Below are 27984 nucleotides of genomic sequence, written 5' to 3'. Positions count from 1 at the left end.
GGGGCGGCCCCGCTCCCTCTCCCCGCGGGCGGCTGCGGGCCGGGCGGCGGTGGCCGCAGCCCGCTCGGGGCTCTGCGGCGGCGGCGGCTGCCGGGGGACGCGCTGCCGGCCCCGGCCATGTACGCGGGTCGCAAACGGAGGAAGCCGGTGCCCCGGGCGTGAGTGGGCGGCGAGGGGAAGGGTCCCGGGGAGGGGGGACGGGGGGGGGGACACGGATGTGACCGGGACCGGCGCCCGGTAACGCGGCTCTGCCCGGCAGGGTGCGGCCGGGGCCGGCCGAAGGCGGCACCTCCAACCCGTCCAAGCGGCACCGGGAGCGGCTGAACCGGGAGCTGGAGCGGCTGGCGGGGCTGCTGCCCTTCCCCGAGGAGGTGGTGGCCGGGCTGGACAAGCTGTCGGTCCTGCGCCTCAGCGCTGGCTACCTCCGAGCCAAGAGCTTCTTCAGCGGTAAGGCACCGCGCCGGGAGCATCCCCCCCTCGGCATCCCTCCCCTTCCCTCCCGAGAACTGCTTTTCCCCCTTTTTCTAACCCCAGATTTTCTTGCTTTGCAATAAGCCTCAAGGCTTCAGGATGCATCGCGCCTGGGCGAAAGCAGAGCTCGCACTTTGCTCGGAATTCGAGGGATCTGGAGAGATGAAGTTGGTTTTGTTTGGGGGTTCTGCCCAAGTAGAGAATTGAGGTTTCGGCTGGATTTCTGCGTGGTGCTGGGCAAAGGCTCCGGCGGGCGCAGCTGGGAGGGCAGCGGTGTGTTGTGCAGCCCAGTTGGAAAGTTTCACCGTGCCAGTGACTTTTTTTTTTCCCCCCGTTATAATAGACCAGTGAAATACTTTTAGTGTGCTGAAAATGAATAGTAATTACCTGTGATGTGGTTACAGTTTATTTGGCAACCGTTTAAATCAGGTCGTGTTAAAGGCACGACTGTGTTCCATTGGGCTATGATTGTAATTAATAGGAGCCCACAGGAGGGTATTTGTGCAGCCCTGGATTTGCCTAATGAAATAGCAGTGGCTTGGGAATGCTGCATATGACTTCAGAAACACCATAATTTCTCTTTTTAATTGCAAATCATTGAATGTACTGAACGTGGTTTGTTTTGTTTGGGGTTTTTTTTCCCCTTTTCCATTCTCTTTTTAAACCCTGCTTGTAGGATTGGCGAGGGGGTGAAATGAAAAATGAATGGCCTCAGAGAGGAGTTGTTTGCCTTGCAGCGTCAGGTCAATTTGTTTGTTTGACTGTATCGGTTGTGTTTTCCACGCTGGTTTTGCCCTGGAAAGGAGCTCTACTGCATCAGCCTTTGCAATGATGAACGCGTTGCCCCAAACCCATCGTCTGTGACAGTGCTCTGAAGCAGAGGAGGACCAGCGTGGTGCTGGTGTTTCTGAAGGCTCCCTACCCCATGAGAGCACACTTGTTCATGGGGTGGGAGTCCATGGCGCAGTGCAGGCCTTGCTCTTCCCCTGAAATATTAATAACTTAAAGTTCACCAGTCAACGAATTTACAAAACGAGGAGTGGTAGTGATTCCTTAAATCAGCAGGTTTGAAACGGCTGGTCTTGTTGCAAAGCGTCACAGCAGAAGTTGCTCTGGGGCTTGTCGCCCTTTTCAGGGTGATTGTGCTGGGATGCTGTGCCCGCTCAGCCGGGAAAAGCTGAGCGTGGGATGAGCCCAGAGGACACAGTCCCACTGCTCCACAAGCACCCTGCTAGAGCTGTGTGTCCTGGGGTGTGCCATTCCTGCATCCCCGCATGGTGGGTTACTTTGGTTTTGCATTGTGAGAAACTGCAAAATTCCTCATTTTGAGATTCTTTCTCATTTTGCCTTTTCTGTCATTCCATCTAATCTGATTTCGTGGTGCCGGCTTCCAACCGTGGAGTGCATTGGTGTGTCTGAAGCCGTGGGATGGTACCTGCCTCTGCCCGATTCAAGGCAGGTCACTGTAATAAAATGGGCTTTCCCATCCTTTTAGATGCAAATAGTGATGGCAGAGCTATTTTTTTAAAAAAACATCCTTAAAAGGAGCTCTGGGCAATCCCACCCCATCTACGAAATCGGATTTTTTTTAAGTGACTTGATTCCTTTTGATGCAAATGCCAGAGTGATTTTGCTCTCTGACAAGTTGTGCTGGAGCTGAGATGAAGTTCACCTTAAGGAAGGCTCCTGTTCAAAATACTCTGCTTATTCCTTCTTCTCCTTTTTGTTTTTTCTTTCTTTTTGGTCACCTGCATGTTTAAGGGTTTTTCCCCTAGGTCTGTCAGGGAATAAAGTTAGGACATGGCTGGAGTGGCTGGGCTCTGCCTGCCTGCTCACTGCCGAGCCGGGTGAGCTCCTGTGCTCCCACTCTGGCTCAGCATCCTTGGAAATGTGAAATGGGATCCTGAGGAGATAGTTTTAGCTGCTGAATGCTGACAAGTCTCAGGTGAGATTGTATCATAAAACACGAGTGGTATGGGGTCTTTTTGTGTTTATTGAGAGCATTCAGCCTGTCCCAGAGCTGTCTGGAGGCAGCTCAGAAACAGGCGGTGCAAACCCTTGTATTGGCGCAGGAGGAAGGAGGAACTGGCACCTCCGTTGCTCGAGTGCATCCCTGCTTGAGGGCTCCCTGAAAGAAGATCAAGGAAAAGCAAGGGCAGAAACTGGGGTGTGCTGCCATGCCTTGTGAGGAGAAACATCCTTGCAGCATGTCATCCTGGAGCAGGTCTCGGGTGGTGCCGATGATCGCTGACAGCAATTCACCCAGCAGGTTTATGCCAGCTGCCTTTTCTCCAGCCCATCTTAAATAATTTGTTGGGTGCCAGAAATGTCTCCTCCTGGCTATTTGAAAACTAATTATTTTTTAATGTCGTTTGGGCATCTTGATTTATGCATCGTTGTATGGGGAAGTTTGTATGGGCTTAAGTGATCAAAAAGCGAATGGTTTCTAGATCTTGGTCGCTGGTAGAAACTCTGGGAGCTTCTGTCGTTTTGTTTCAGGCTCCTGATCACCTTCTGACCATATGATACGTTCCTCAAAACGCAGAGCAGGCTTCACAGCTCTCTTGAAACATGTACCTGCATTTAGATTGCACTGTAATGTAAATGATCTGCACAGGTCGGGGTGGATTGACTGTGCACTGGAAGCAAACCTGATGTTTAGCTGTCAGAGATGGTCAAGATACTGTGTGCGAGAAGCATCTGTGTGGGCTTTTGTCTGAACAGCGGTGTTTTGAACATCAGTTTGGGGACATATTGCCAAGAGGTCTTTGATTTTTGAGAGACATGTTTTTCCTTGGCACATGGGGATTTTTACACTTCATATGACTGCCCGTGTTCCCTTTCTGCCTGTCTGGGAGCACGACTAAAGGCCTGCGACTAGGTGATGGAAAACAGAGGATTTAAGGCTGCTCAATGTTTTGTCATTTAATCTTTGGAGTTGTTTAGAGATCATCAAACATTGTCTTTGTTAAGCAGGGTTATTTGCCTAAACAAACATTTCCTCAGGCTGTCATGCCAAGTGCTGGGTTGGGTGTCTCTGAGGTGAAGCCCCTGATGCCAGGTGCTGATCTTCCACAGGTCTTTGAAAGTCCCAAGGACCAGAGCATCCGTGTGTTTGTTTACTAAATCCGTTCCTTTTTTGCGGTCTGGCAAATCTTTTCCATTTAACCAATTGGGATGCAGTTCAGTGCCAGGTGCTTGCCATGTGTGTTCAGCATCTCTGGAGAAGGAGGGCTCTTGGCCATGTTGGCTCTTTGCAATGGTCTCCTCCTGGAAGGAGGCACTGCTTTTTGTGTGTGGTAATACTTGATAAAACACAGTTTAGACAAGTCTTGGGATAAGTCATGTGGACAGGCGTCCTGATGTCAGACGGGAGGTTCTCTCTGATTTTGACCATCTGAAGGACCCTCTGGCCCCTAGGATACAGAGAAGCAAAATGTCTTGGGATTGCAGAGTGTCTGCCCCAGGACAGTAGATCTTCCTGTGGCATGGCACAGGGCTGAAGAGGATGGTTGGCAAGCACACCCCACCATGCCAGGGCTGATCTGTGGCATGGTGGAAGGGCTTCTCTTGTGATGGAGCAGCACTGCTGTCCTCTGCAAGACGTGCAGGTGCATTTCTTTTACCCCATTGCCTGGCTTTGCAGCCCAAAGTGCATACAAATGCTGCCCATGGGAACGCTGCTCACCATGACAGAGGTGAACGGAGGTGGGGGAGCCGGGCCACGGAAGAGCTGGAGACGTTGGGAGAGAAGTCCCGCCTCCCTGGCGGACTCACCAGGCTGATGGTCCAGCCCAGCCCTGCCCATCCCACATCCCATCCTGCTGGGTGAGGTGGCACTGACCTGAACCCAGCACCGTTAGCCTGGACCAGGAGGACCAAAAGGAGCTGAAGCTGGCTCCCAAATCGAGGGTCCTATCCCAACATCAGTGGCTGACGGGCTTCTACCTTCTCCTTTCCTATCCAGGTCTCTTTTCCTTCACAACAGTCCCCCCCAGGTGCTGTAATTTTTTATTCCTCCTTGGTGAGACAAATATTTTTAATTTTCATTCACCGCCTTAACCTTCCTCCCTGTCCTGCAGGAGGCTTTTTCATCGTGTATGGCTCGGGAGGGGTGGGAGTGTGCTGCAGGGCTGCCACTGCCCAGAGCTGAGGAGCCAGGCATGCTGGTCTGCATCTCCCCCCGAGCCCAGGAGCCCTCTCCTCTCTCCCCTCTGGTGCTGAGGACTGTCCTTGGAGCAATGCAGCAAAGCCAAGCCGCCTTGCTCCTGCCATGCTGCCCTCCCTCACCCCTAGCCCCCGTGTCCTGCTGTTGGGCAGCCGGTGCCACCGTGCCGGGGTCTGCACAGCACGTCATACCAGATGAGCGCCAGCGGCTTAGCCCGGCGGTGCCTGGCAGGCTGCTCCCCTGTAATCCCTCCCTGTTCCTCCCCTTGATACTAGGGCCTGGCAAACACTGCTGGCTTATGTGGGGGTCCCCATTTCTTCTGCCTCCCTCACCTTCTGGAAAGGGGGAGAGAAGGGAAGATGCTCCAGGGGAAGGTTTGTCGCTGGGTCTCACCCTGCTTGATGATTTGTTTGAAAAAAAGGAAGATGCCTCAAAGATACCTTGTCATGTGGCTGTTGGATAACATCTGTGTTGCTTGGTCCACTTAAGCACCTGGTGGGAAGACAATTGGCAGGCCTCAGAATGGGTAAGGGCTCAGTCTCGAGAAGTATCTCTCACAATTTGTTCCTGCAGTGTGCTGGGAAGGTTGTCCAAGCTTTGCTTCTCATCCTACAGGCAGCCTGGCGCTTCTGCAGTGTGAAAGCTAGCCCCCGATGAGCACTCACTTGCCCTTGCAGGCCAGCTCGGTGTCCCCAGGGGGTCCTGTGCCTCTCACAGACCTGTGTCCCCATGGCTCTGTTCCCAAGTGCCAGCACACTGGGGCTTTGCCAGGATTCTGCAGTCACCTGAAATGACCTCAGCTGGGCTTTCATGGGCTTGTGCTGTTTTGGAGGGCTACAACGCAGCATGGCTTTTCCAGCCGTTCCCCAAACTGCACCTGGGGAGGAGGCAGCACGCTGCCTGGCACACGGCCATTTGGCTTCGGGTGGTCACTCTGGCACCGACATTCAGCAATTGACCTGCAGCCTTTGTTTCACAGGATTTCTCCCGAGGCTCTGAATTACGTCTAAGGTTTGTAAACTGTAGGAGCAGGGGTAAGAGAAGCTCAGTCCGTGATGCCAAGAGATGCATTTGAGCCCCCCTGCTGAGCCTTGCTGTAAGCCGGTCACGGGCTGTCTCTGCTTTGAAATGGGGCTCCTCAGGGATGCAGATGCACCCCTGCCTGTACGCAGCATCCTACCCACAGAGCTGGGCTTGCCAGCAGCCAGGCACATCCTCTGGGCAACTCTGGATGCATCGCTGGCTGGGAGGAGAGGAGGAAAATACCTTGGCATGTACTGTGGTGTTAGAAATTTTTGGCTTAAGATGGATTATCAGCTGCACAGTCTGTCATCGCGGATCAGAGAGGAGGCACAGCTTTCGTTTTGGGCTGTATGTGATTTTGAGCTATGCATGGTATGTTTTATATGGAAGGAAGGTCAGTGTCGTGGATCCAAAACTGAAGCAGTTTGCCCCTCTCATGTGTTTTTTAAAAAATAACACTCCTGCGGGTGTTGAGGGTTTGGGGGTTTTCCTGGAGTCCTCTTAAAATCTTAGCTGGCCACCTGTAGGATCGAGGTGCAGCCTCAGGGCTGAGCTTAACCCTTTAAACTATGGTACAAATCCAGACAGTTACTGCTAGAGCTGTGATGGCCCAAAAAGTGCCCGAGCTGCTCCCTGGCAGTTGGGTCAGACTGGAAAAGTGCTTTAAATTACATAGTTATTATAGACCATATAATAGTGCCCCTGAAACTTCTGCTTAGAGGTGAGGTCTTGAGATTGGGACGTGCATTTCTGGATGTGTTTAGAGATGAGTAATGTTGCTCGTTTGTTCACTTGGTCTGCTCTCCCACGTTATGAGCTGTTGGCCACGTACTGCAGATAGCTGTAGCAATAAAGCCTAAGGCACGGTTTAAGAAAATAAAGCCTAGTCCTGTTCTCTTAATTGCCTAGGTAATGAGCTGGCCTTGGAGGAGCAATTTAAGCTGGAAAAGTCTTGTGACTTCCCTTAGGTAGGCAGTTTTCCCACTGTGTGCTTTCCCTGCCAAATACTTCTCCATGGCTCTCACGAGAGTAGCTGGTAGGAAGCTGTCAGAGGTTCCTGGGGTTTGCACTGGGCTCTTGATGGCTGCCAGCTCTGCTGCCCACCAGCAGCTCAGGTCTCTCAAGGCTCCTAGAAACGCAGGTGTGGGAGCAGAGCTGGCAAGAAACTCCAGATTAAGGTTCCAAGGTGGGAAATGCACACCTAAAGCTCCTGGGGAATGAGTGGTGAGAGCGGGAGAGTTCACACTGCTATTGATGCTGCAGGAAGGAGGGAAAGCCTGGCAGGTCCTTGTCATCTTTGTCCTGGTTTAAACCTCTGCAAATGCTTCTCCCTTTGAGACAAGTGCCTTTGGTGACACGACAGAAAGCTATACATCGTCAAAGCCTCCTTGCTTTTAAAAGTGCAATTAGATCTTTTAACAGGACATCCATTATTCACCACACATGTTGACGGAAGGTGGTATATCCACACCATTCAGGCAAGGGATAAATAATTCATCTATTTAATGAAATTTGTGTCAACGGGGAGCTGGGCCAGGTATTATGAAATGGTAAGTAAAACCATAATATCCATTATGAATAAGCAAAGAGAAACTCAAGAAGTATTTGCTAGTTCCTAGAAAATGGGCTTTGTACAGCTCAGCGGTGAGATCCGAACTGATGGTTCATCAAGCTGGGGAGGAGATGGCTCTGCTGCTTAGTTTCAGCAAATCTCTGCCTGCTTCTCTCACCATTTCCATTATGCTCTTTCCTTCTAACGCATTTCAGACACTCCTCATCGGAGGAGCTGCTGGCTATATCCACTAAGTTTTCCTTTTATGTGGAAGTGGAATAATTTTGAATTGACTGGTAAGAGCTCAGTTCATGTTCAACAGTAACAAAAAAGAAAACCTCCAAAGATCCAAAAAACCAAAACAGAATGGGATACATTTTACTGAGTGCATGTTTCTGTTCTTTGCTTCTCAAAACAGTTGGAAATGTGTAAGCTTGCTGTAAAACATGTGGATTAAATGACGGAGCAGTGATCAGATTTGGCAAGCTGACAGCGTAAGGTGCCATCGGAGATGCCAAAGAGGAGGCTGCAGTACTTCACCTGCCTTCACAACAGCAGTTTAACTTTCCACCAGTTTGAGCGTGGCAATCAAGGTGGCATTTGGTCAAATTTTGCTCCCTTAGTATCATGCTGCTGTTCTCTGCGTTGCATGCTCCTGCTGAGACACAGCTGTGTCACTTGGGGGCTTCCCACTGGTGGAAATGAAAGCTCCTGTGCTGATTTCACCGGAGCACTGCAGAATTCATGTGTCGTGCTGGAAGCGTAGGGCTGGGCTCTCCCTTGGCGTTTTTAGGTTGGATACACTTGCTCTCAGGGGTGGATGTGGCAGGTCTTGGAGGATCGCCAGGGCAGTGCCTCCAGGGAGGGCGGCAGGCAATGCAAGCCCTTGTTAGCAGAGAGACCTTGCCCAGCCGAGGGAGGAGGGAGATGGATGGTAGGGAACCTGGGACCCATGTGAGCTCATCAGCAAAACATTTCTTATGTTACGGGGACACCCCCCCCCCCCTTTTTTATTTTTAAAGGAAAGTATTATTCTGAGAGCGGGCAAAACCACATTTCTGTGTGACTCTTCTAAATTAAAAGTTTATATTAAACATGAAAAAACTTCTAGTTTATTCAGAAGAAACCCAGAGGGTGTTTTTTAGATTTCCAGTATTGTATTTCTTCTTTGCAGTAAAGTGCAGGAAAACAATTTTGAGGAGTTATTTAACGTAAGAGGGTGTGTACAGAACAGCAGAGCTGCAGGTCCATCTGCCTGTGTCTTGGAGTTGAAGAGGTGGGTGGGAAAGGAAGATCTGGAGGTATCTCGTAGTAAGGTTTTTATTCCCATGTGAGTGGGGGACCTGCTTTTCAGGGAATTGGCACAAATGGCAGAGAGAGGTGGATAGTAGGCAATCTAATTAATAAATAAATCAATCAGTCTCTCCTGCCCCAAAGAATATCTGATGTGTGCTAGGGTGTTGAGCTCTATGGCAGAATGCTTGCAGGGAGCACCATTACCGAAACTCCCCTCTCCCCTGGCAGGTCCTGCTCAGACTAATAACTGCCATGCAGATGTCTCTGCCATTACTTGCAGCTGGGTCTAGTGTTTTCTCACCGCCTTTAAATGATGCCAGCAGTGGTGGGGAGACACGACCCCTCACTGCTCTTGAAGAGCCATGAAGCCGTTGGGTTTCCTTCTGCTGCCTTCCCTGCATCAGTGCCTGGAGTGGGTTTGGGACAGAGTCGTCTCGTTTTCCTCCTTCACAGTCAGCAGCCAATGCAAAACTCTGCTCCCACGTGGAGGTCTTGCCATGTGGAGGGAAGGGGGCTGGGAGATATCCTCACAAAAATGTTAATACCCGCTTGTTGGTGCCGATATTTCTCAGGTCTGCAAAGCCCTGGCAGGTTCAGGAGTTCACTGGCAAACCTGGTAGGCGGCGAGGTGTCCCTTCAGCATCACGTGAAACAGCTTCCCAGGCTGGGTGCCGGGGGAAGCACCCTCCTGGAGATGGAGGGAGGAAATCCACTCCCTTGGCCCCCCTCAGCCCTGCTGCTCCTGGGGGGTGACAGCACAGGGCCAGGCAGCAGAGACTGGGTGAGCAATGTGGGCACCTGTGCGTGAGGACCACCACCATGCAGAAAACATCCCCCTGTGGGGAGGCAGAGGTGGGCAGGGGGCTTGTCTCGGAGATGGGGCCAGGCGGGGAGAGATTTTCTTGCTCTCAGCTAAAAAGCTTTTTGTGGCAAAATAGCCTGCAGGTCCTGGCAGAAGTTTTTTTTTTCTTTTTTTTTTTCTTTTTTTTTTCTTTTTTTTTTCTTTTTTTTTTCTTTTTTTTTTCTTTTTTTTTCTTTTTTTTTTCTTTTTTTTTTCTTTTTTTTTTCTTTTTTTTTTCTTTTTTTTTTCTTTTTTTTTTCTTTTTTTTTTCTTTTTTTTTTCTTTTTTTTTTCTTTTTTTTTTTCTTTTTTTTTTCTTTTTTTTTTCTTTTTTTTTCTTTTTTTTTCTTTTTTTTTCTTTTTTTTCTTTTTTCTTTTTTTCCTTTTTTTCTTTTTTCTTTTTTTTCTTTTTACTTTTTTCTTTTTTCTTTTTTTTCTTTTTTCTTTTTTTCTTTTTTCTTTTTTTTCTTTTTTCTTTTTTTTCTTTTTTCTTTTTTTTCTTTTTTCTTTTTTTTCTTTTTTCTTTTTTTTTCCTTTTTTTCTTTTTCCTTTTTTTCTTTTTTTTTCCCTTTTTTCCTTTTTTTTTCTTTTTCCTTTTTTTTTCTTTTTTTTTTCTTTGAAGAAATAGCAAGAAAAATGTGCAAGCCTTGCTGCTTTCAGGTGACTGACTTCTCTGTCCTCACCTTCCTCCTCCTACCGCTGCCAGCGGCAAAGGTGATGCTGGTGGCATGAGAGAGGGAGCCCAGGAGAAGCTACTTCCCTCTCTCTTTTTTTTTTTTTTCTTTTCTTTTTTTTCCCTTTTTTTGCCTTTTCTTCCCCCCCCTGCAAATACCTGTTCCCAGTCATGCAGTGAGGGCAAAGACTGCACCTTGTCTCCTCACCGACATGAAGACATGCGCTCTGTCGGGAAGGCCACCTTTCCCTGGTGCTGAGCTTGCCCCATTGCTGCCTTGCCCTTCCCCGGGGTAGCCGGCCAGGCGGGGAGGATGCCGCGGTGGCTCTCCGGCTCGTCTCCGCTCCGTCAGCCTGATGCGCTGCGACAGTTCTGCTGAATTGCTGACCCGAGGGGCTGTGCAGGGCTATTTATGGAGAGACAAAGCCGGGGGACACCAGGCAGGAGGCCAGCCTGAGATGTCCCCAGCCAAGAGCATGTCGTCTTTGGGGTTCCTTGGGTGGCTCGGATGGAAAACATGCTGTTTGGTGAAGGTCACTGGAAAATCCCCATGGAGATTCCGATTTATATGAAAGCAACCCCTTGGCCCCAGTGGCTTGATCCTGTTTCCAGGAGCAAGCTGGATTTAGTGGCAGGCACCTGCACGGAGGACAGCGGGCCATCCTCCGATTTTTAATGTGTTTCCTCCAGCCCCACAGCTTAGGGGCAGCACAGATGGTGATAGCAAAGCCTGGCTTTAGGCAGTGGTTGCTTTCCTTTTGCAGTGAAACATCAAACCATTAAACCAGACCTCTGAACAGAGGGCAGCACCCTTTTGCTGCTCTGCTATCATCCAGGTTTATTTTTATCTTGCACCTCCAGCACAGCAGTCTGGGAGCTAGCAGAGGAGGACTGAAGACCTTTAATAATTCATAGCTCCTACATTTTGCTCCCAGGGATCAGAAAAGTGAGTGGCTGGAAAGGCGCTGCCAGAAACCTGCTTCCTCCACACCACAGGACCCTGCCTGGGTGTTGCGGCCACCGTGCTTGCATGCTGCTGTACCCGGTAGCCCGCCCATACCCAGGACTTTGGGCAGGTTTGGTGGTCTCTGACCCGGGCAAGGGACCACAGGCAGTCCCTGGGCAGCAGCGTTTGCAGCGGGATGGTGTGCAGGGTGGGGGAGCAGCCGGGACGTGGCAGTGCGTGCATGTCTGCCCCAGCAAGCTCTGGACTGACATGCTGTTGTACAAACACCTGCTGTAACTTCAGTCCTGGGATGCCAGCCCCTCAGCGTTCAAATAGCTCCTGAAATAATCTGTGCAGGCCGAGCCCAAGGGGAATTTCCCAGACCTACCAGAAGCAGAGGTTTCACTGCCATACAATTTTTTTTTTTTTTTCTTCTTTTAATTAAAATCAGTAGTAGAACCAGGACGTGCTTTGCATTTGGTTATGGAGCAGAGTCAATCTTTGGGATGGTCCTGTGTCTGGTGTAGAACATTTACCCCAAAAAGCCTCGCATGTGTACCAGTGAGGCTCTGCAGACTGCAGCATTCCTCCTTGTTCCTACCCACCTGTGAGCCAGTGCTTGGCAAATGCCTGCTGAGGGCACGGATGACTTTGGGACGGAAGGTGAGCCGTGGTGGTAGAAGAGAGGGTGGTGTGCCTTTGTTATGTGCTTGGCTTCCCAGCAGACAAATGCTGACAGATGGGGGGACTCCGCTTTGGAGACCGAACCAGTCCCTCCACTCGCGGGTGCCCTGCAAACACAGGTTCTGCTGGGTTCAGCTTCAGACCTCGTGGTCCTGGAAGGCTCAGAGATGCGTCTGGAGCATCTGCCTTTTGCAGCGGCTGGGAAGCTGCTTGCCCATGAGCTTCTGCACGCAGGTGCTTCGTTCCTTCAGGATCTGCTCCACGCAGATGGAGGTGTTGAGCTTCGGCAGCTGCTTTGGCAAAGCACAGGGTGAGATGAGCATTATGAGCCTGGTTTTGTTTACGTGCTGGTGGCTGGTGTGTTGTGCCTTCTGACTTGCTGCTCTGTCTCAGCTTGCGGCTTTGCTCCCGCTGACAGCTTCATGGGGTGTTAAATTACTTCCAGGGTCCACTTGATGCTCCTGTTGCGTCTGAGCATGGCAGCCCCTTGGCATGTGTAGCACAGGAGCTGGGAAAGGCAAATTCCAAAGAGCTTTTGCTCTCCCTGAGCAGGAGCAAGGGAGCGCACCAGGCAGGCTGCAGTGGTAGCACCTGCTGGTGCTTCACACCTTTCCTCCCAGGTACTGGTAGGAGCAGCCAGTTTATCAGTGGCCAGATGCTGTCTTCTGTCCCAATGGTGCTTGCAAGAAGCTTCCTGGCTTTGCTGCAATCTCCATTGTCTCCTGGACAGGCCTGCCATGCACGGGCTTGTTGTTATCTTACTCTTTAAGTATTATCCACGCTGAAATATCCCTCGGATTTGTTCTCTGGGTGACTACAGTACAAAATTTACAGATGCATCTTTTTAGTTGGACTGAGTGATGGATTTCCTCATCCGTGTTTATTGTGCATTGATCACTATCACATTGCCAGTGATCTCGGGTGTCTACGTTTGTATCCACGTGTGTGTTTTTCCATGTTGTTTTTCTCCTACTGTGAGCTGTGGCTTGCCTTAATTTGATTCAATAAACTCGCCATGCTGCTGAACTGTAATGTGACATCATTGACTGGGCTATCTGGACTGTACCCTTCAAAACAGCATGTTCCTTGTCCTGGAAGGGTGAGGTTTGCTGCAACACTTTTTATGTAGGAAAGACTTCTGCTGCTGTTGGTCTGCTGTCCTTTGCAGTCAGGGCGTGCATGAGCTGATCCGTTCTAGTACAGCACCACAAAGACATGCTGGGTGCAGTGACTCCCCCAGCAAGAACAGAGCTGCTGCCATGCCCCGAGAGCCAGCGGGGTGTGCGTGGTTTGGCACCAAGGGCTGGCTCTTGCTGTTTGCAAGGAGTGGTGTGAGGCATTGACTCTGTGTCCAGACTGGGATTGGGGACCTCCATGGTTGCTACTGCTAAATGATAAGGGAGACTGCTAGCTGGTGAGCTCACTGAACATGTCCTTTTGGGCTGGTGATTGCAAGTAACTGCTAGTAAACACAGGACCTCATAGGTATTCTGCTGATGCCTATCTGATTTCATGACCTGTGGCTTTAAGGTCTTTACTGGTAGGTTGTTAAAGGTCTAAGAGTGGCGGGGAAGGGGAGGGGGGAAGTTGAGGGTATTGGAAGATGGGGAAAAGTTCTATTAAAATCATCTCTTTTGAGGGGTGAAGCAAAGGGCCAACTACATCACAGCTTCCCCTGGCACAGCATTGTCCAGCATTGCAGCCAGGTCCATGTTTTGGAAGTTCATGGTGGTGTCTTGCGTGTGTTACTGCAGCACTGAAGTCCCTTCCCTTTGCTTTGTGCAGTTGCTCTAAAGAATCATGGTGCCAAAGAAGCGGAGAGGGACGGAGACTGCGGCAACGGAGCAGGTCCGGGCTCGGCAGCAGTACCGGAGGGTGAGCTGCTCCTGCAGGTTAGTGCTCCTCGTTGGACTCCTCTCCCTGGCAGATGCCTTCGAGTGATTTTCCTCTTTTCCCCTTTCCAGCTCCTTTGAATTTTACCCAAAGAGCAGGCTGTTCTGTTGTTGATTTCAGGGTGTTTTGGTGCAGCAGTGATTTCACGTGGCGTAGCTCATAGTGCTTCTGACTGAGCAGAGGTTTAAGACCTCTTTAGGTCCCTGGGGCAGAAAATGTGTTGCTTCCCCCCTCATTTTCCCGTCCTTTCTGGAGAAAATTGCCATCTGTAAATTGGCTGTGTGTAATAAACCCTCCATCTGGGTGGAAGCAGCGCTGAATTTCTGAGCACAGAGTTTCAGCTCTTCTGCTTCTCTGCCCTCTCATGTAAATGGGCCATAGGTGTAACACGGAAGCCAAGCAGAGCAAGATGTTTTAAGTTTGGTTTTTGATATGAGCACACTGGTGCCGACTTAGGGGTGTTTCTCAAATGCTGGTGAAAATAGGGAAGAAAATGTCATGGAAGTCTTCCCTGATTTTCAGGCAGTGATGCATGACACTGAGCACCTAGACAGGTGCTGATGGGCCATATGCTCAGCCCATATACACAGGGTATGTGGCTGTACCCCAGGAGCTCTACGAGAGGCATATATTTGGCTCCTTTGGTGATGCTGGAGGCGACGCTGGCGATGCTGCAGCGTGGCTGGGCTGAGCCTGCTGCTTCCATGGTTTATTCAGAGACGCCAGGAGATGACCTTCTGTCTACAGCCTGTGCACAGTGAATAGGAAGAGGTCAGACTCCAGCAGCGCAAGGTCCTGCAAGGACGCAGGTCTCCCCTTCCCGCCTGGCACCAAAGCACAGGCTGCAGCACTGTCCCCTGCCTAGCTGTTGTCCAGAGCGGGCCAAGCACGCTGGCCAGCCCCAACTCCTGAAAGTTCACTCAACAGTAAGTGTAATTACTGTCCTGCTTGAGAGCTGGGGAGCCAGGATCTGTGTCTAGTGAGAGAAATGCTAAAGCTAGGCTGGTTAATAACCAAAAACCTGAGGGTTTTCTGCTGTGGATATAACAAAACGGTGCTTGGCAGAGAATGCTGGGGGTTGATGTCCTACTCATTAATTCCTCCCAGTTTGATGTCATCCTTTTAGAGGTACTGAGCTGGGTGTTAAATGCTCTGGGTTTAGGTTTGGCTCTCCCGGGGGTCTGTATGCATGCTGCTGGATGTGGCAGGGAGTCAGGACCTGCCTCTGCGCCCCAAGGAAACGCTCCTACATGTTTATACAACTACTGCCACCCGGTGTGTCACCTTTGACATCCAAACTTCCTTTGTCTCAACTCTTGGTCCACCCAGATTCTTCCCTTCCCCTCCCCTAATTTCCCAGCTTTACTTTTTTTGGTCTGGCCTTTTGACCAAGGCTCTCTCCAGGAGCAATCTCAGCAAGAGGAAGGTAACTTAAACTGAGTTTGAGCATGAAAATCCCTCTAACAGTACTAAGACCTTAGCAAGGTTGAGAACTGAGTGGAGCATCTCTGCCCAGGTGCACGGTGATGCAGGTACACACTGCTGGCTGCAGGGTATTGAATCTGCCTGCTGGTCAGTGCCCTGAGGGAAGAAGAGAGTGCTGCAAGATGTTGCTTACTCCTGCTGCAGCAGAGTAATGCCTCTGAAGCTGCTCAAGGGTTAAAGTGCATTTCGCAGCACTAATTAACCTCTGCAGCAGATTCCCACACACTGAGGTCAATCCCAGTAAATAGAGAGAGCGTTTGTGCCCAGAATAAAGGGAAGGCGAGGGGGGAGAAACACCGACCTGGACAATGAAACAGGAGTTGGCAGCAACAATAGCTGGACTTGGCTGAGACTACACGCTAGACCCTAATTAATCCTGATGTCTATACATTACAAAGTGGGGGAAACAGGCCAGGGCTGGCTACTGTGGCTTCCCTGCCTGCAGCCAAGTCAGTGGTACAAGACATTTTTGGCTCTGGACAGCCATGGGGCTTCTGGGGTCTGTGCTGCAGGAAGATCCCTGCCTTCTAGAGGGCTCCTGCTTCAGGCTGGCAGGAGTGTCCCCATGGGGACCTCTTGCCCTTAGGGAGGGGTGTCCGGGTAGTGCTGTCATGACAGTGAAAGCTGTGCAGCTTCTGGGAAGCTAAACTGGTGATTTCCTTGGGTTTTCATGGCCATTGCTCTTAGGCAGCATCATGGGCTTGAAGGTGCTTACTGGAAGTCTATCGGGCTCATTTCAGAGCTGGGGAAAAGTGAGTCACAGAGTGATGCCTTCCACTCAGGATCAGGGGGAGACTCCCATGGACCTGCTCCCAGCCCTGGCAAGGTGATGACAAGGTCTTCAAAGCATGGGGCTCTGTGCCAGAAAGGCTTGCTCCCCATGGTTGGCAAAGGTTGGTGCAGTGCCTGTGTGCCTGCAGCACTTAGGGCTACTCCCCTGGATCCTGCTGGTGCCTGTGGTAGCAATGTTCTGCATATCAGCTCCTGCCTGGTGCCAGAAAACAGGGATGAAAAGCCAGGGCTCCTGGGACAGCAGCTACACTCCCAAACTGGTAGGGAAGCTCCTCTGCACCTTCTAAACTGCATGGATCTCCAGGTGCAAAGGACACTGTCAGCCAGCACCCTGGTCCCTTCTACCGTGTCCTTCCCTGCTAGCCCTGGGGCTGCTCGCTCAGAGAAAACACCCAAATTACTTCCCAAATTTGAGGGATGAGCCCTTCTTGAGGAAGACGAAGGCTCTGAGCAGCTCAGTCCATTTCTGCCAGGAAATGCAATGCTCCCTTGGATATTGACTTTGCAGTCCTGGAGCTCGAGGAGAGGATGGAAGGACCAGTGAACTGTAAAATATGTAAGTTGTGTAACATTAAAAATGCATCAGAAATTTCAGATTGATGGCTGCATTTGCTGTTTTCTGTGGGGCAGGTTTAGCGCTTCAAACCTGCATGGGTGAAGCAGCTTGAGTATTTCTTTTGTGAGAACAGAGCACAGCATTCAGCCTGTTTGGGTGGAGGGCATGCACGAATGAGCGTGTGCTCCAGGACAGACTGTTGCCGTTGTGTAAATCTGCACACCACGCAGAGAGAGCGCTCCAGAGGAAGAGGTGCATGGCTGGGAGCATCTTGTGGCTAACACATGCATCCCAGGCACAGGTGGCTGCAGACATCCCTTTTCGCCATGACCACGGATGCATGGTCCTTTTGCTGCTGTGTGGTGCTTTGGAAGGACAGTGCTGTACAGGGTGGATGAGTGCCTTGCAGCAGGTTGTTGCTGGTTGTGAGTTTGGGGTGAATAATTTATTTGCCGGAAGGAGAAGGTGCTCTGAGGTCAACCAGTGATTCTGTGGTTTTCCCCAAAGTCCAGGGATCAGACTCAGTCTGTCCTCCCTCCTGTTTTGGAAGAAGATGGCTTTTCAGAAATCAGATGGTTTTGCTATGGTTTCAAAACCCATACTCTTATTCTTTAGTTTTCACCTTTCCCGTTTTCACTGGTTAAGGCTCTTTGCAGCATTGGGTTGGCCACCTCAACCGCAGGGTGATTGATGGATGCTGGAGGAGGGAGAGAGCAATGGAGATAACACCTTTCTTGCCTTGTTCCTTGTCCACAGACAGCCCAGGTAGGCATGCCACGGTCTTTCTCCAGGTCTCTCCCCTGGCACCTGGCAGGGACAGGAGGGATGCAAATGAAGGCAGGAGCTGGGTGGGTTTCTCCCAAACCAGCAGGAGTATCCCCATCCGCATGGGCCAAGCAGCAGCAGGGAATGCGCAGCCAACGCTGGCAGCACGCAGCCATCTGCGGTGGGTTTGCTCTTCACTGAACATCCCCCTGCTGCATTTCCAGCCTCACGCTGTCCTAAGCCACGTGCAGCTGCCCAGACCCTCCTGGGTGGTGGGGAGGACGGGAACCACGTGAGCAGAGCCACCCAGGTAGATGCGGTTCAACATTAAATGCAGCCGACATGAAACGCTGTTTTGATTCAAGGTTGTCAGAAAAGCTTGTTTCCGCCAGAATACCAGAATGGACCAGTGCCTGATGGTGTCCGGTTTCGTTCTGCAAGCAGTTCTGAGATTTGTATTTGCTCTTCGCATAGGATGAGTATAAATGTCCAAATCTGAGTCTGAGTGAACACTTCCGGGATGGAAGCAAAGTTTTCCATCAGTTTGGATTAGGATACGCTTGGGCAGCTGTACAGAAGAGCTACGTGACCTCAGAGAAACCCAGCAGAAGGTACCATCTGTTTTCACGGTGAGAACAGCTCTGCCGGTGTTGATCCCCGGTTTTGTCCAGCCAGCCTTCAGTTGGTGGAGTTTATTCAAGCAAGGCAGAGCAGAGGAAAACCTGCGAATGAGCTGCAGGCCTTGACCTCTGCTCGGTAAAGCAGACGTGTCAGGGCTGCAGAGACCTGTGTTTTAGGCACACGTGCTCTGGCATCGTGGCAGGGTACGTGTGTAGAGGCAATTGCAAGGAGGGAGGTACCTGGTGCTGTTCCCACCCTGCAGGAAGAGTATGAAAAGAAGCTGCTTGAGCAGTGCATTGGAGGATTTCGTGAGAGCCAGGGCAGTACCCATGGTTACAACAGCGAGATGCCATTGGGAAGGGTGTCCTTTCCTTCCAGGGCTTCCCGTGCTTTGTCTCCTGCCTTACACCTTTCTCTTGGTGGAGCAGTGGCTCAGTTGCCTGCTAGCTGGGACCGGACAGGACTTGGGTGACCAGTGTTTGAGCAGAATGAGGCTCACCATCCTGCCAGAAAAGGGTGATGAGAGCATGGGGTGTACCTGCTGACCTCCTCCCTCTCCTAGGCGCTCAACGGCTTCGTGCTGGTGGTTACATCAGAAGGACTGATATTTTACTCCTCGCATACAATACAGGACTATCTGGGATTTCATCAGGTTGGTGGGACACCTCTGACTTGCCGCGGTGGGTATGCAGAGTGGGTTCTTCCTTGGTGGTGGAGAATAGCCCCAAGTTCCTTGCAGGGAGGAAGCTCTGCAGGGATCACAGGGTCTTGGGTGGCTGCATGGGGCTTTTCCTTCATCTTGTAAATCTGGACCCCGTGTTGCCAGTTGTGGTCACTGGGAGGCATCAAAGCAACTTTGGTAGCCCACAGATGCTTTCCACCAGCCACCCTGATGGGCTATGAGGTTCATGGCCCCGCTGTGGGAGGGAGATGCCATGGGGAGATGTCTGGGGTTCCCTACCCAGTTTGCCTCTGGCTGACCCCTGGTAAATCCCATATGGCTCCAATGCTTTGTGGTTATCTGGGCACCCGGGTAAGCTGGAAGGCACTAGGTCAGATTTATGGGGAAGTGGGACTTACCTACTTAATTACTGTGGTTTGGTGTTGCTCCCACACATCTGGCTTTCCCCAACATCTGGGGTAGATAAGAATTGTCCACCTGGGCAGAGCGAGCAAGTCCCGGAGCAGATGCCTTGCTCTCTCGAAAACAGTGGTGGGATGGGGTGGCTTTGCTGCTGGTTTATTCCCAAACCTATGCTTTCATCTCATCCTGTAAGTCAGCACTAGGATTTTGAAGGACACCACATTACAGAGATGAGTGTATCAGAGGGGAGCTGTATTGCAGATGCTAGTGGCTCTTTAGGATGGGGAGGAGGTCTGCCTCAACGTGGGCAAGGCGTCCTTAGAGCCAGATATGTTGTCTGTTCACACCAGCATTAGCTCTGGTGGAAGATGTCCAACCTCATTCAGCCAGGGACCTAGTTGAGCAACCAGGGAAACTGGATAAGATATGGCCAACTGGGGCTGTGACAGACTGTTTCCAAGTGGGATGTGAAAACTAGTGCCTGGGGACAGGCTGCAGAGCTCACACGCTGCTTTTTTCCTCTAGACAGATGTCATGCACCAGAGCGTCTTCGAGCTGATCCATACCGAGGACCAGCAGGAATTCAGACGCAACCTCCACTGGGCCCTCAACCCATCCCACGCACCCGAGGGTGAGCCTTCTCCAGAAGGTAAACAGAGGCTGGGAGCCAGGCATCCTGGTTGGCACAAGATGTGTAGCTCCCCACATAGACTGGGGAGGCCAGCTCCCTGCCACGGCTTCATCCAAACATTATGGCTTTCCCCAAGTTTCTGTTGCTGTGCTGTGCAAACTATTGCAGTGCCTGATGCTGGGGCCCTCCAGCCCTCGCTGGGGGGGATCGTTGTTGCTCCTTTCTCAGTCCCTCTCTCTCCCAGGGGGGAAGAGTCTCGGCTCTTCTGCTGTCGCCTACAAACCAGATCAACTGCCCCCAGAAAACTCCTCCTTTCTGGAAAGGAGCTTCGTGTGCCGCTTTCGCTGCCTCCTGGATAATTCCTCTGGCTTCCTGGTGAGTACAGACCCATGCTGTGACCTCCATAGCAGGAGGGGGGTGCAGGCTTGCCCCAGGGGGTTCGTGCCACTACTGAAGCATACAAGTTGGCTTTGAAAGACGCAGCACTCCTTTCTGCCATATACAGCACCTGTCTGTCTCAACAAGGAGGTATTTCTGCTGGTTTTCGTAGGTTTTGTCTGTACCTACAGCCTCTCCATGTGGGTTTTGTTCCTCTCCTCACAGAGATGCTGAATCTTGAACAAAAAGTGCTTTTCCTCTACATGTTTTGCTAGGTTTTTGTTAAGGGCATGTCTTGAGACCACGTGGGTGGTGTTCATTCCTCCTCCTCTCTGCTGCAAGTTGATGGGGTTCTTGCCTTCATAACCATGGGTTCAGCAGCCCTGTTTCTCCTTCTCATACTGCTTTAGTCTGGAAACTCAATACAAAGAGTCCTGATTGTCCCCTGTTTACAAGCAATCTATGATTCCTGATGGGGCTGTGAAATAGCCTAGTTATAATGCAAAGCAGCTGGTGCATTGCATGATGCCCTGATGCAACTGCAGCGTGTGCTCTGTCCTGCAACTGCCGTGTGTTCAAGCCCCAGGCCAGCAGTGAGCAGCTGCAGGGGAAGAAAGCAGTGGGCTGCTGCTGTGGGGAGCTCAGCGTGGGATCCCTTTGATCCTCGTATTTTAGTGGGGAGCACTGGAGTTGCAAGAGACTAGTCACAAGGATTGTTTGCATCAACTCTGCAGCAAGACGGCTTGCTTTCCATGCAGCTCTCCTCCCTCTCTTCTCTCTCCATCCAATTTTCTGTGTGACACTGTGTGACTTCTCTTCCCAGGCTTTAAACCTTCAAGGCAGGCTGAAGTTCCTTCATGGGCAGAACAAAAAGTCTGAAGACGGGTCCATACTGCCACCCCAGCTTGCTCTCTTCGCTATCTCCACACCCTTGCAGCCCCCATCCATCCTGCAGATCCGAACCAAGAACATGATCTTCAGGACGAAGCACAAGCTGGACTTCACCCCCTTGGCGTGTGATGCCAAGTAAGCAGCAGAACTGATTTGGGGGCTTCCAGTGTGCCATTCCATACCCTGCCTGGGTGATGTCCCACCCCAGCTCTGCCTCTGGGCTGGGTGCATTCTCGGTCTCTCACAGGGGGAAGATCGTTTTGGGCTACACTGAGGCGGAGCTGCGGATGTGTGGCACCGGCTACCAGTTTGTCCATGCTGCTGACATGCTGTACTGTGCTGAGAACCACGTCAGAAGTAAGAGTCCCTTCTGTGCCCGCCTCTGAGGCTGATGAGTGGGCTGGGACTATGAGCAGCTCTGTTGGCTGCCACGTTGAACCCAGCAGCTCTCTTCCCATAGGATGCTTTGCTTTATGCTTTACTGTGATGCTTTTGCCACTGTGGGGAGCTTAGGGTGGAGCGTAGTGAGGGGCATTTAGCTGGGATGGTGTCCCCTGCATGTGCCAGCCATGCTGCTGCTATGACCCCCACCTGCTTATGATCCCAGATGGAAATGGCAGTGTCACTGGAGGCAGCTCTGTCTCTGGTGACGTGCTGACAGCCCTCAGCATGCGTGCTTCCTCCTGACAGTGATGAAGACGGGTGAGAGTGGCCTGACGGTCTTCCGCCTGCTGACGAAGGAGAATCGCTGGAAATGGGTGCAGGCCAACGCGCGGCTCGTCTACAAGAACGGCAAGCCTGAGTACATCATTGTCACGCAGAGACCCCTTGTGTAAGTGCCGTCTGGGTCAGCCCAGGCTGGGATGTGACTTTTTCCATCAGTGTGGGCTCTGGGATGCCCCAAGCAGGGCAAGATGTTTGATTTGTCATTGTTTCTTGTGCCTTTTAAAGGAGCAGCTGTAGGATACTGTGCTTTGATGCTGTTCAGTCATATCCCCCTCTGCAAGGCAACCTCACACCCCTGCCCTGGTGTACTGGGTGCCGGTCCAGGCTTGCCCTGGGGAGACTGGTGGTGGCTCTCCAGCAGCTGTACGGACATGTGGGTGCAGGAATAGCAAGGACCTCAAATGTGGCTGCTGTATAGCAGCAGCCTGACATCCCTGTCCTAAGGGGTGACTGCAGCATAGATGAGAAGGGAAAAGGTGTGACTTGGGCCTGGCAGAGCTCTGTTACCTTTTGTGTTTTATGTATCATCTTGGTTATGCTAAAGATATGTGGGTTTATGTGTGTGTGTATATAAAAATATGTATGAGTGTGTGTAGCTGTACATAAATGCATGTGTGTGTGGTTCTGCTCAGCACATGTGTGCTGGTCAGAGCAAAAGGGCTTTGGCTTGAAGGAATCACAGTTATCCATTGCAGAAGCACTTTGCAGGGTGTGTTTGTGCACGTGCAACCCACAGTCTCCTCTTCCCGCCCTGCAGAGATGAAGAAGGAGGAGAGCACCTTCGGAAACGGTCCATGCATCTTCCCTTTACCTTTGCTACAGGAGAGGCGCTCTTATACCAAAGCGCTTACCCTCTCCCGGGCTTCCACGACCCTTTGCAGAGCAAAGGGAAAACCAGCAAGTCCAAGAAGACCACCCAAACCCATGGAGGGCGCTCCCACAAGAATGGTGTTGACCCCAGTTCTCTGCTGGGTGCCATGATGCAACAGGACAAGGCAGTGTACACCTCCCATCCAGCTCCCACACCTAACCACTCCTTCAGCAGCAGTTTTGTGGACCACCTAGAGGATGTGTCCTTGCTGGATGCAGGAAGAGATACCTGGAGTACAGGTGCTGCTCCGGTTTCTTCAAGGGGGGACAGCCTCAAAGAGGAGCTGGTGGATGTGCAGCAGGAGGACCCTCTCTTGGCCACCCTGGACTCACTCTCAATTAAGAGTGACGAGAGCTGTTCCAACAATGAGCTCTTCAGTGCACTGGAGGGCCTGGGGTTGAATGCTGAGGACCTGGAGCTCCTGCTGCTGGACGAGAAAATGGTGATGGTCAATATGGACCCTGACCGCACCCGGTCCCTGAACGACTGCCTGGCCAGCAACGAGATTCTCTCCTACATCCACGCAACTCTGGTGAACAAGCACGAGGAAGGGCAACAGGTCTGCCCCCTGCCAGGCACATCCCCAAGCCCAGGTGGAGGCACTGCTACATACCAGGCCCACGCAGAGAATGAGGACACGCGGTACCTGCCCCAGCATGTGGTGCAGCCCAACATTGCCCCGAGCCAGCCCCCCGCCCCGCTGTGGGAACAGCCCCTCCACATGGTGCCGGGCCAGCCGCCCCCGCTGCTGCCGGAGCTGGCTGAGGGGGAAGAGCTGGGTGACGGCGTGCAGTGGAGGCCAGCTGGGGAGGAGGTTCTGCTCCGCTTCCTCCAGCCAACATGGGGCACCCCATGGGACAAGATGCCCAGCTCACCCTCAACAGATCCCTGCCTGCAGGAGCCACCCAGTGCTCGGCAGCTGGAGGGTGACTTCCTGGCCATGCCGCCCACCCAAGAAGATGCTCGCCAGTCCTTCTCCCTGCCCAGCCAGGGCCGTGTGGGACCGGCCAGCCAGCCGAAACACCGTCACTTGCTGATGAATGGGTTGTGCAGTCACAGCCCTGACTCCACTCCACACCTCCTTCCCAGCAGCAGCCCCAGCCCATGGCAGGACTATGTTTCCCCGCTCCTGGGGTCCCCAGCTCAGCCTGCTTTTTATGGCATCAGCCAAGACTTGATCTCCCAGCACCAGGGCTGCTTGGGTCCAGGGCCTGGGGCGCCAGCAGTACACTTAAACCTGAACAGATTATGCAGCGCTGAAACTGTGGGCAGCAGCAGTGGGGGATCCCAGGAAGAGATAGCTCCATACTCCAGTCTTTTCTCCCCCTCCTCATACCAGCTTATTCCTGATAAGCATCTGAGCCCTGTTCCCTCCATGCCCCAGCACCCTTTTTCTAGCTCAGCTGCAGGGCGCTTTGGGAGCATCGGCAGCCCTCTGGAGATTCCTGTGAGCTCCTACGGGACATACGCCTCCACACTGTGCCAGGAGAGCAGGCGCAGGGTAAGGGCCTTTCTCCACTCTTGTGCTCAGTGTTTTCTGGGCTGGTATTTCCTGCGGGTCTCAGTACAGGGAGGCATGCGTTGTCTGGTTGGTAGACAGGAGTCGCCTTGGTCTAGCTGGTGTGCGGCCAGAAAGGAAGACTTTAGGAGCTTTCCTTTGCACTAAGAGTTGAAGAGCAGAACATCAGAGTGTGGGTTCTTCCCTTTAGAAGGTGGCTGTCTCTGGGTCTGATTTCCATATGGTTTGTTTAATTGCCGTTTCTGTACAGGGAGTTTTTCCAGCCATGTGCTGGTAAGCTTTGATAGGTGGTACAAAGCACATGTGAGATGAAGATCTTCTGTACCATAAGGTTTTTCCTTTGTGGAAGTGTACCCTGGCCTGCGCACAACCCCTGTTGAGAGCCTGTCTGGCTTGGTGCTAGCCCTCCGGCATCACAAGGCGAGGTCTGCAGCCTTGGATCTGAGTGTCACAGTGCCCTTCAGGGCCTGTCCTCGCAAGTGACTCCCCTGGAATTGGGGCCAACAGCCCAAAGCGGGGCTGCTTGGGGAGGGCATAGGGAGTGAAAGCTGCCTGGCCCTTTCCCTTCTCCCTGATGCAGATGCTGTGCATGTCTGTAAGGACCATCAACTTTCTGGGCTGGGGCTGGCAGCATGGAGAGCTGGTCTAAGTCCTGGAGGAGCCTGTCCCTGCAGCGGTGCTTCCCCAGCCCATGGCACCACCAAGCAGGGTGAGATGTCTGGGTTCTGTCTTGCCTCCCTGCTTACCCAGCCCTGCTCTGGTGATTACTATCCCCAGGGCAGCTTGTTGCTTCGTGCCAGACATCTTCTCTTACTGGAGGGGTGCCCTGCTGTCTCACAGGCATCTCTGCATTAACCTCAAGTCCTCCCGTTATCCATCTCCTCCAATACCAGGCACTTTCTAGCTCTGTTTAAGAACTTGGCTCCGGCCCTGCATAGAGGTTTGGGAGCTTGTAGGACCAGCGAACAGCCCCAACACATCCCTAGTGCCTGGTGGCTGCCTTGTGTGGCTGGCGTGGTTTTGGCTTGCCAGGAGTGTAGCAAGGGTGCAAGACCCAGGTGCTTGCTTCAGATGCAGTCCAGGTGCTGCTGATCTACAGACAGGTTTCATGAGTGAGCTGCAGGGCTGTGGTACCTGGGCAGGCTCTGCAGAGGTCAGTTAGCAGGTCAGTAGGTGAAAGTCAGTGCTAGCTGAGGAGGTTGGATGCACTTGCTTTCTGTGTGCTTTCAGTCTCTTGTCAATGAAGCAGTGGGTCAGCATTTGTAGAGAGGACCTGGGGGAAGGTGTGGGGACCTGTATGGGGTCACTGCCAAGCCCCTGTACCGCCAGGGGTGGTATGGCAGGAGCAGACCTGCTCCCCCTCCGACCAGCCTCCTCTGGGCATCAGCCTGACCAGTGCTAGTAAAACCCTGCAAAATGCTTCAACACGCTGTTTTCTCTCTCTTCTCCTAGCCCGAAAGCAGCTGTGTTTTGCCCAGCTCTCCCATGGGACACCCTGGAGACCACCCAATGCTGGGGGGGAGCCTGGCTCCCCCCTGCCAGCCACATCCCCGGGCAGAAGCGCTGCCAGATCACCCTCATGCCTCCAGCGGTGACTTCTGTCTCTAGGAGAGAAAGACTGGAATGGACAAAGCAGGACTATTCCCTGGGGAAGCAGCTGCCTTCAAGTTGTAGATGACAAGCCTTCCCCGCCACACATGTCCTGCCATTGCTATTGAAGTTGGTCGCTTTGGTTCAGCTGGACTTTTTGCTTCTTTTTTTTTTAAAAAAATTTTTTATCAACTTCCCACCATCCTGCCCCTGCTGAGGCTCCCTGTGCCAGCTCTGTGGAGGTGTCCCTGGCCTGGGGAGTGCAGTAACAGGCAGCAGGGCTGGAAGGCAGATTTCCCTAGGGCACAGGAGCAAGCTGGGCTGTGATGGGGTTCAGCCGGTTCACGCAGCCTCATCTTTATCTCATGGTGTTCAAGAGTTGTGTGGCTCTTGGTCAGCTGGAGGATCTTGGAGCACATTTGTCACTTGTTGTCTCTCATCCTACCCACCCAACCTCCTTACTCATGTTTCCCTGGTGGGGCAAGTGTCTGCCCATCGTGCTTGCACATCTTACTGGGAGTCAACTTAGAAACGTTGGGGCCTGTTATGGTTGCTGCAGTCTTTTAAATTACATTTGGAGACTAACTGTTGCTCTGAAAGGAAAGACAGGCTTGCTTTCTATCACCAGCCAGGTTTCTGCATTGAAGGTGTGATGTTTGTGTGGCAAATCCCACACTTTGCTGTGAAGCCGGTGAGCAAGCTCTCCATCGCACCAGTCTTTGCAGTTCCGCTGTTAACTGAGTACATTTTTGGGTGCGTTTTGCCAGGCTTTTGGAAACATAGGCTGCTCCTATGGCTGTTGCTTGGCTCCCAGGTTTGGTAGTCCCCAGCGGTGCCTGTGCAAGGCAGCCCTCACCCCAAAAGACAGGCAGGTTTCTGATGGCTGATGTCCTCCAGCTTCACCAAAGCTTTGCATTTACATGCATGATCCAACACAGATGCAAGACTCGTCTGTTAAAAAAAAAAAAAAAAAAAAAAAGAGAGAGAGAGAAGGCAGATTTTAACCTCTGATATTAAATATCCTGCCATTCCAGCCAGACACCTGTGGCCAAACTGTACAGATATTGCCTGTTTTATAAAGAAAGTGAACCCTGATTTGTGTTCTTGTGTTGCACTGGTCCTTCCCCATCCCAGCTTTTCCTGTGTCCCAGATGTTCCCATTTGTTAGGATCCAGATTAGAGCTCCTGTAGCAAACACCCTGGGTATTGCTGTACTGTATGTGACATGCCCAGGTAGGCTGATAAGCAAATTTTCTCCTGGGTGATGGGGTCCGAAGTACCTGAGCAGGCAGCAGAGTCATTCGCAAACAGCAGGAGCAGGCTGGCATTGTCATGTAAGCCATACCTTGCATCTGTGCCTAAAAAGATTGCAGATAAGTAATGGAGCTGCCTAACATAAGGAGAATATTTCAGATTTACTGTAAAAAAAAAAAAAAAGTCCAGTAAGCTAAAAAAAAAAAGTATAATGAGACTTAATTTTAAGTACTGATAGAGTGATATTTTCCCACAGAAAATAAGTACAGCCCATATGTATGTATATAATATGAGTTGACAGATTTATTTTTATGCCACTCCAGTGGAGGAAAAAACCCTCTTACCTTCCCAAAGTAGCATCCTATGGAATGAGACAAATTGGCTGTTCAAAAGATCGGAAGTACAGTGACCCTTTAAGAAACCTGACAAAGCATCATCCCTCCTCCCGCGTCTCCGGCTTTGGTTTCATGTGAACTTTTATCCTTTTCGTTTCAATAAATGGTTTTGGACCTCAGCCCCTGACATCTCCCTTGCTGGTTGTGTGTCTCTTCCCAGTCTCAAGCATGTCAGGGTTTGTCCAGCTGCAGTGTTGGAGCCCGGGTCTTGCTGCTGGTGACCCGGGACAGGAGCTGCAGCAAGGGAGACAGGCAGGGCTCACCCCTGCGTGGTAGAGGCAGTTGCAAGCTGTGCAATCAGGGTGGTTAAAGACCTTCTTCTGAGTGTTTCCCCCATCAGAGGAAGGCAGAGCCCCTCAAGGGTTCCTACAAAGGAGCTTTCTTAGCTTGTACCTGCTTTACCTGTTTCCTGAGAGTTTGCCCAGGTCATGTGGTGGAGAGAGCCCAGCCTGGGGACCTTTGTCCACTGCCTTCGGTGAAGAGCTGAGGTTTGCAAGGTTGAAGAAGGGGGCAGCTGAGCTTGCATGCGAGTCTGGTGTGCAGTCTGGTTTGGGCACTAGTCTCTGGCTCCTGCCATCCCTGCCTGTAGGAAGCCCTCTGCTCAGGGAGATTTGAGCTGCTTCTAGGTGATGCTTATCCCTCGGCAACAAAAATTTCCTCTGTGTACAATTGCTTTTGGTTCAGTGCTGCTGTCCCATCTGATCCTGGGGACTGCCACTTGCAGGATGTGTAGCCTAGAAGAGCTGAAGGTGAAGGCATCGTTGGGATGGTGAGCAGCCAGGATTGCAGCCACTGCACCGCAGCAACACTCATAGCCTTTGGAATGTTAAGTGCACAGCACCCATCTTCCAGCTCCTGCCATGGACGTGCCTGCAGCCCC

General features: G+C 51.8%; 1 protein-coding gene across 3 annotated transcripts; it reads left to right on the top strand.

The window, feature by feature from the left end:
- Nucleotides 1–7: 7 nt before the first annotated feature.
- LOC102052307 (aryl hydrocarbon receptor-like) lies at nucleotides 8–25624 on the top strand. 3 transcript variants are annotated; one of them, XM_055719424.1, is made up of 11 exons: nucleotides 8–158; nucleotides 260–447; nucleotides 13439–13545; nucleotides 18328–18417; nucleotides 19375–19480; nucleotides 19725–19855; nucleotides 20682–20884; nucleotides 20997–21106; nucleotides 21440–21581; nucleotides 22233–23847; nucleotides 25318–25624. In XM_055719424.1, exons 1-11 carry the CDS (start codon nucleotides 118–120, stop codon nucleotides 25471–25473), a joined length of 2889 nt encoding a protein of 962 aa, XP_055575399.1. In that variant the 5' UTR covers nucleotides 8–117; the 3' UTR covers nucleotides 25474–25624. The 3 variants fall into 3 exon arrangements, with proteins under 3 accessions (XP_055575399.1, XP_055575398.1, XP_055575400.1); XM_055719423.1 differs by having other exon boundaries at nucleotides 19375–19498; XM_055719425.1 differs by lacking the exons at nucleotides 8–158; nucleotides 260–447 and having other exon boundaries at nucleotides 13529–13545; nucleotides 19379–19498.
- The last annotated feature ends 2360 nt before the right edge of the window (nucleotides 25625–27984 follow it).

This window comes from Falco cherrug, chromosome 8 (assembly GCF_023634085.1).
Source record: "Falco cherrug isolate bFalChe1 chromosome 8, bFalChe1.pri, whole genome shotgun sequence".
Classification (NCBI taxonomy): domain Eukaryota; kingdom Metazoa; phylum Chordata; class Aves; order Falconiformes; family Falconidae; genus Falco; species Falco cherrug.
Note: the sequence above shows the minus strand (reverse complement) of the source record. Positions and strands in the feature narration are given on the sequence as shown.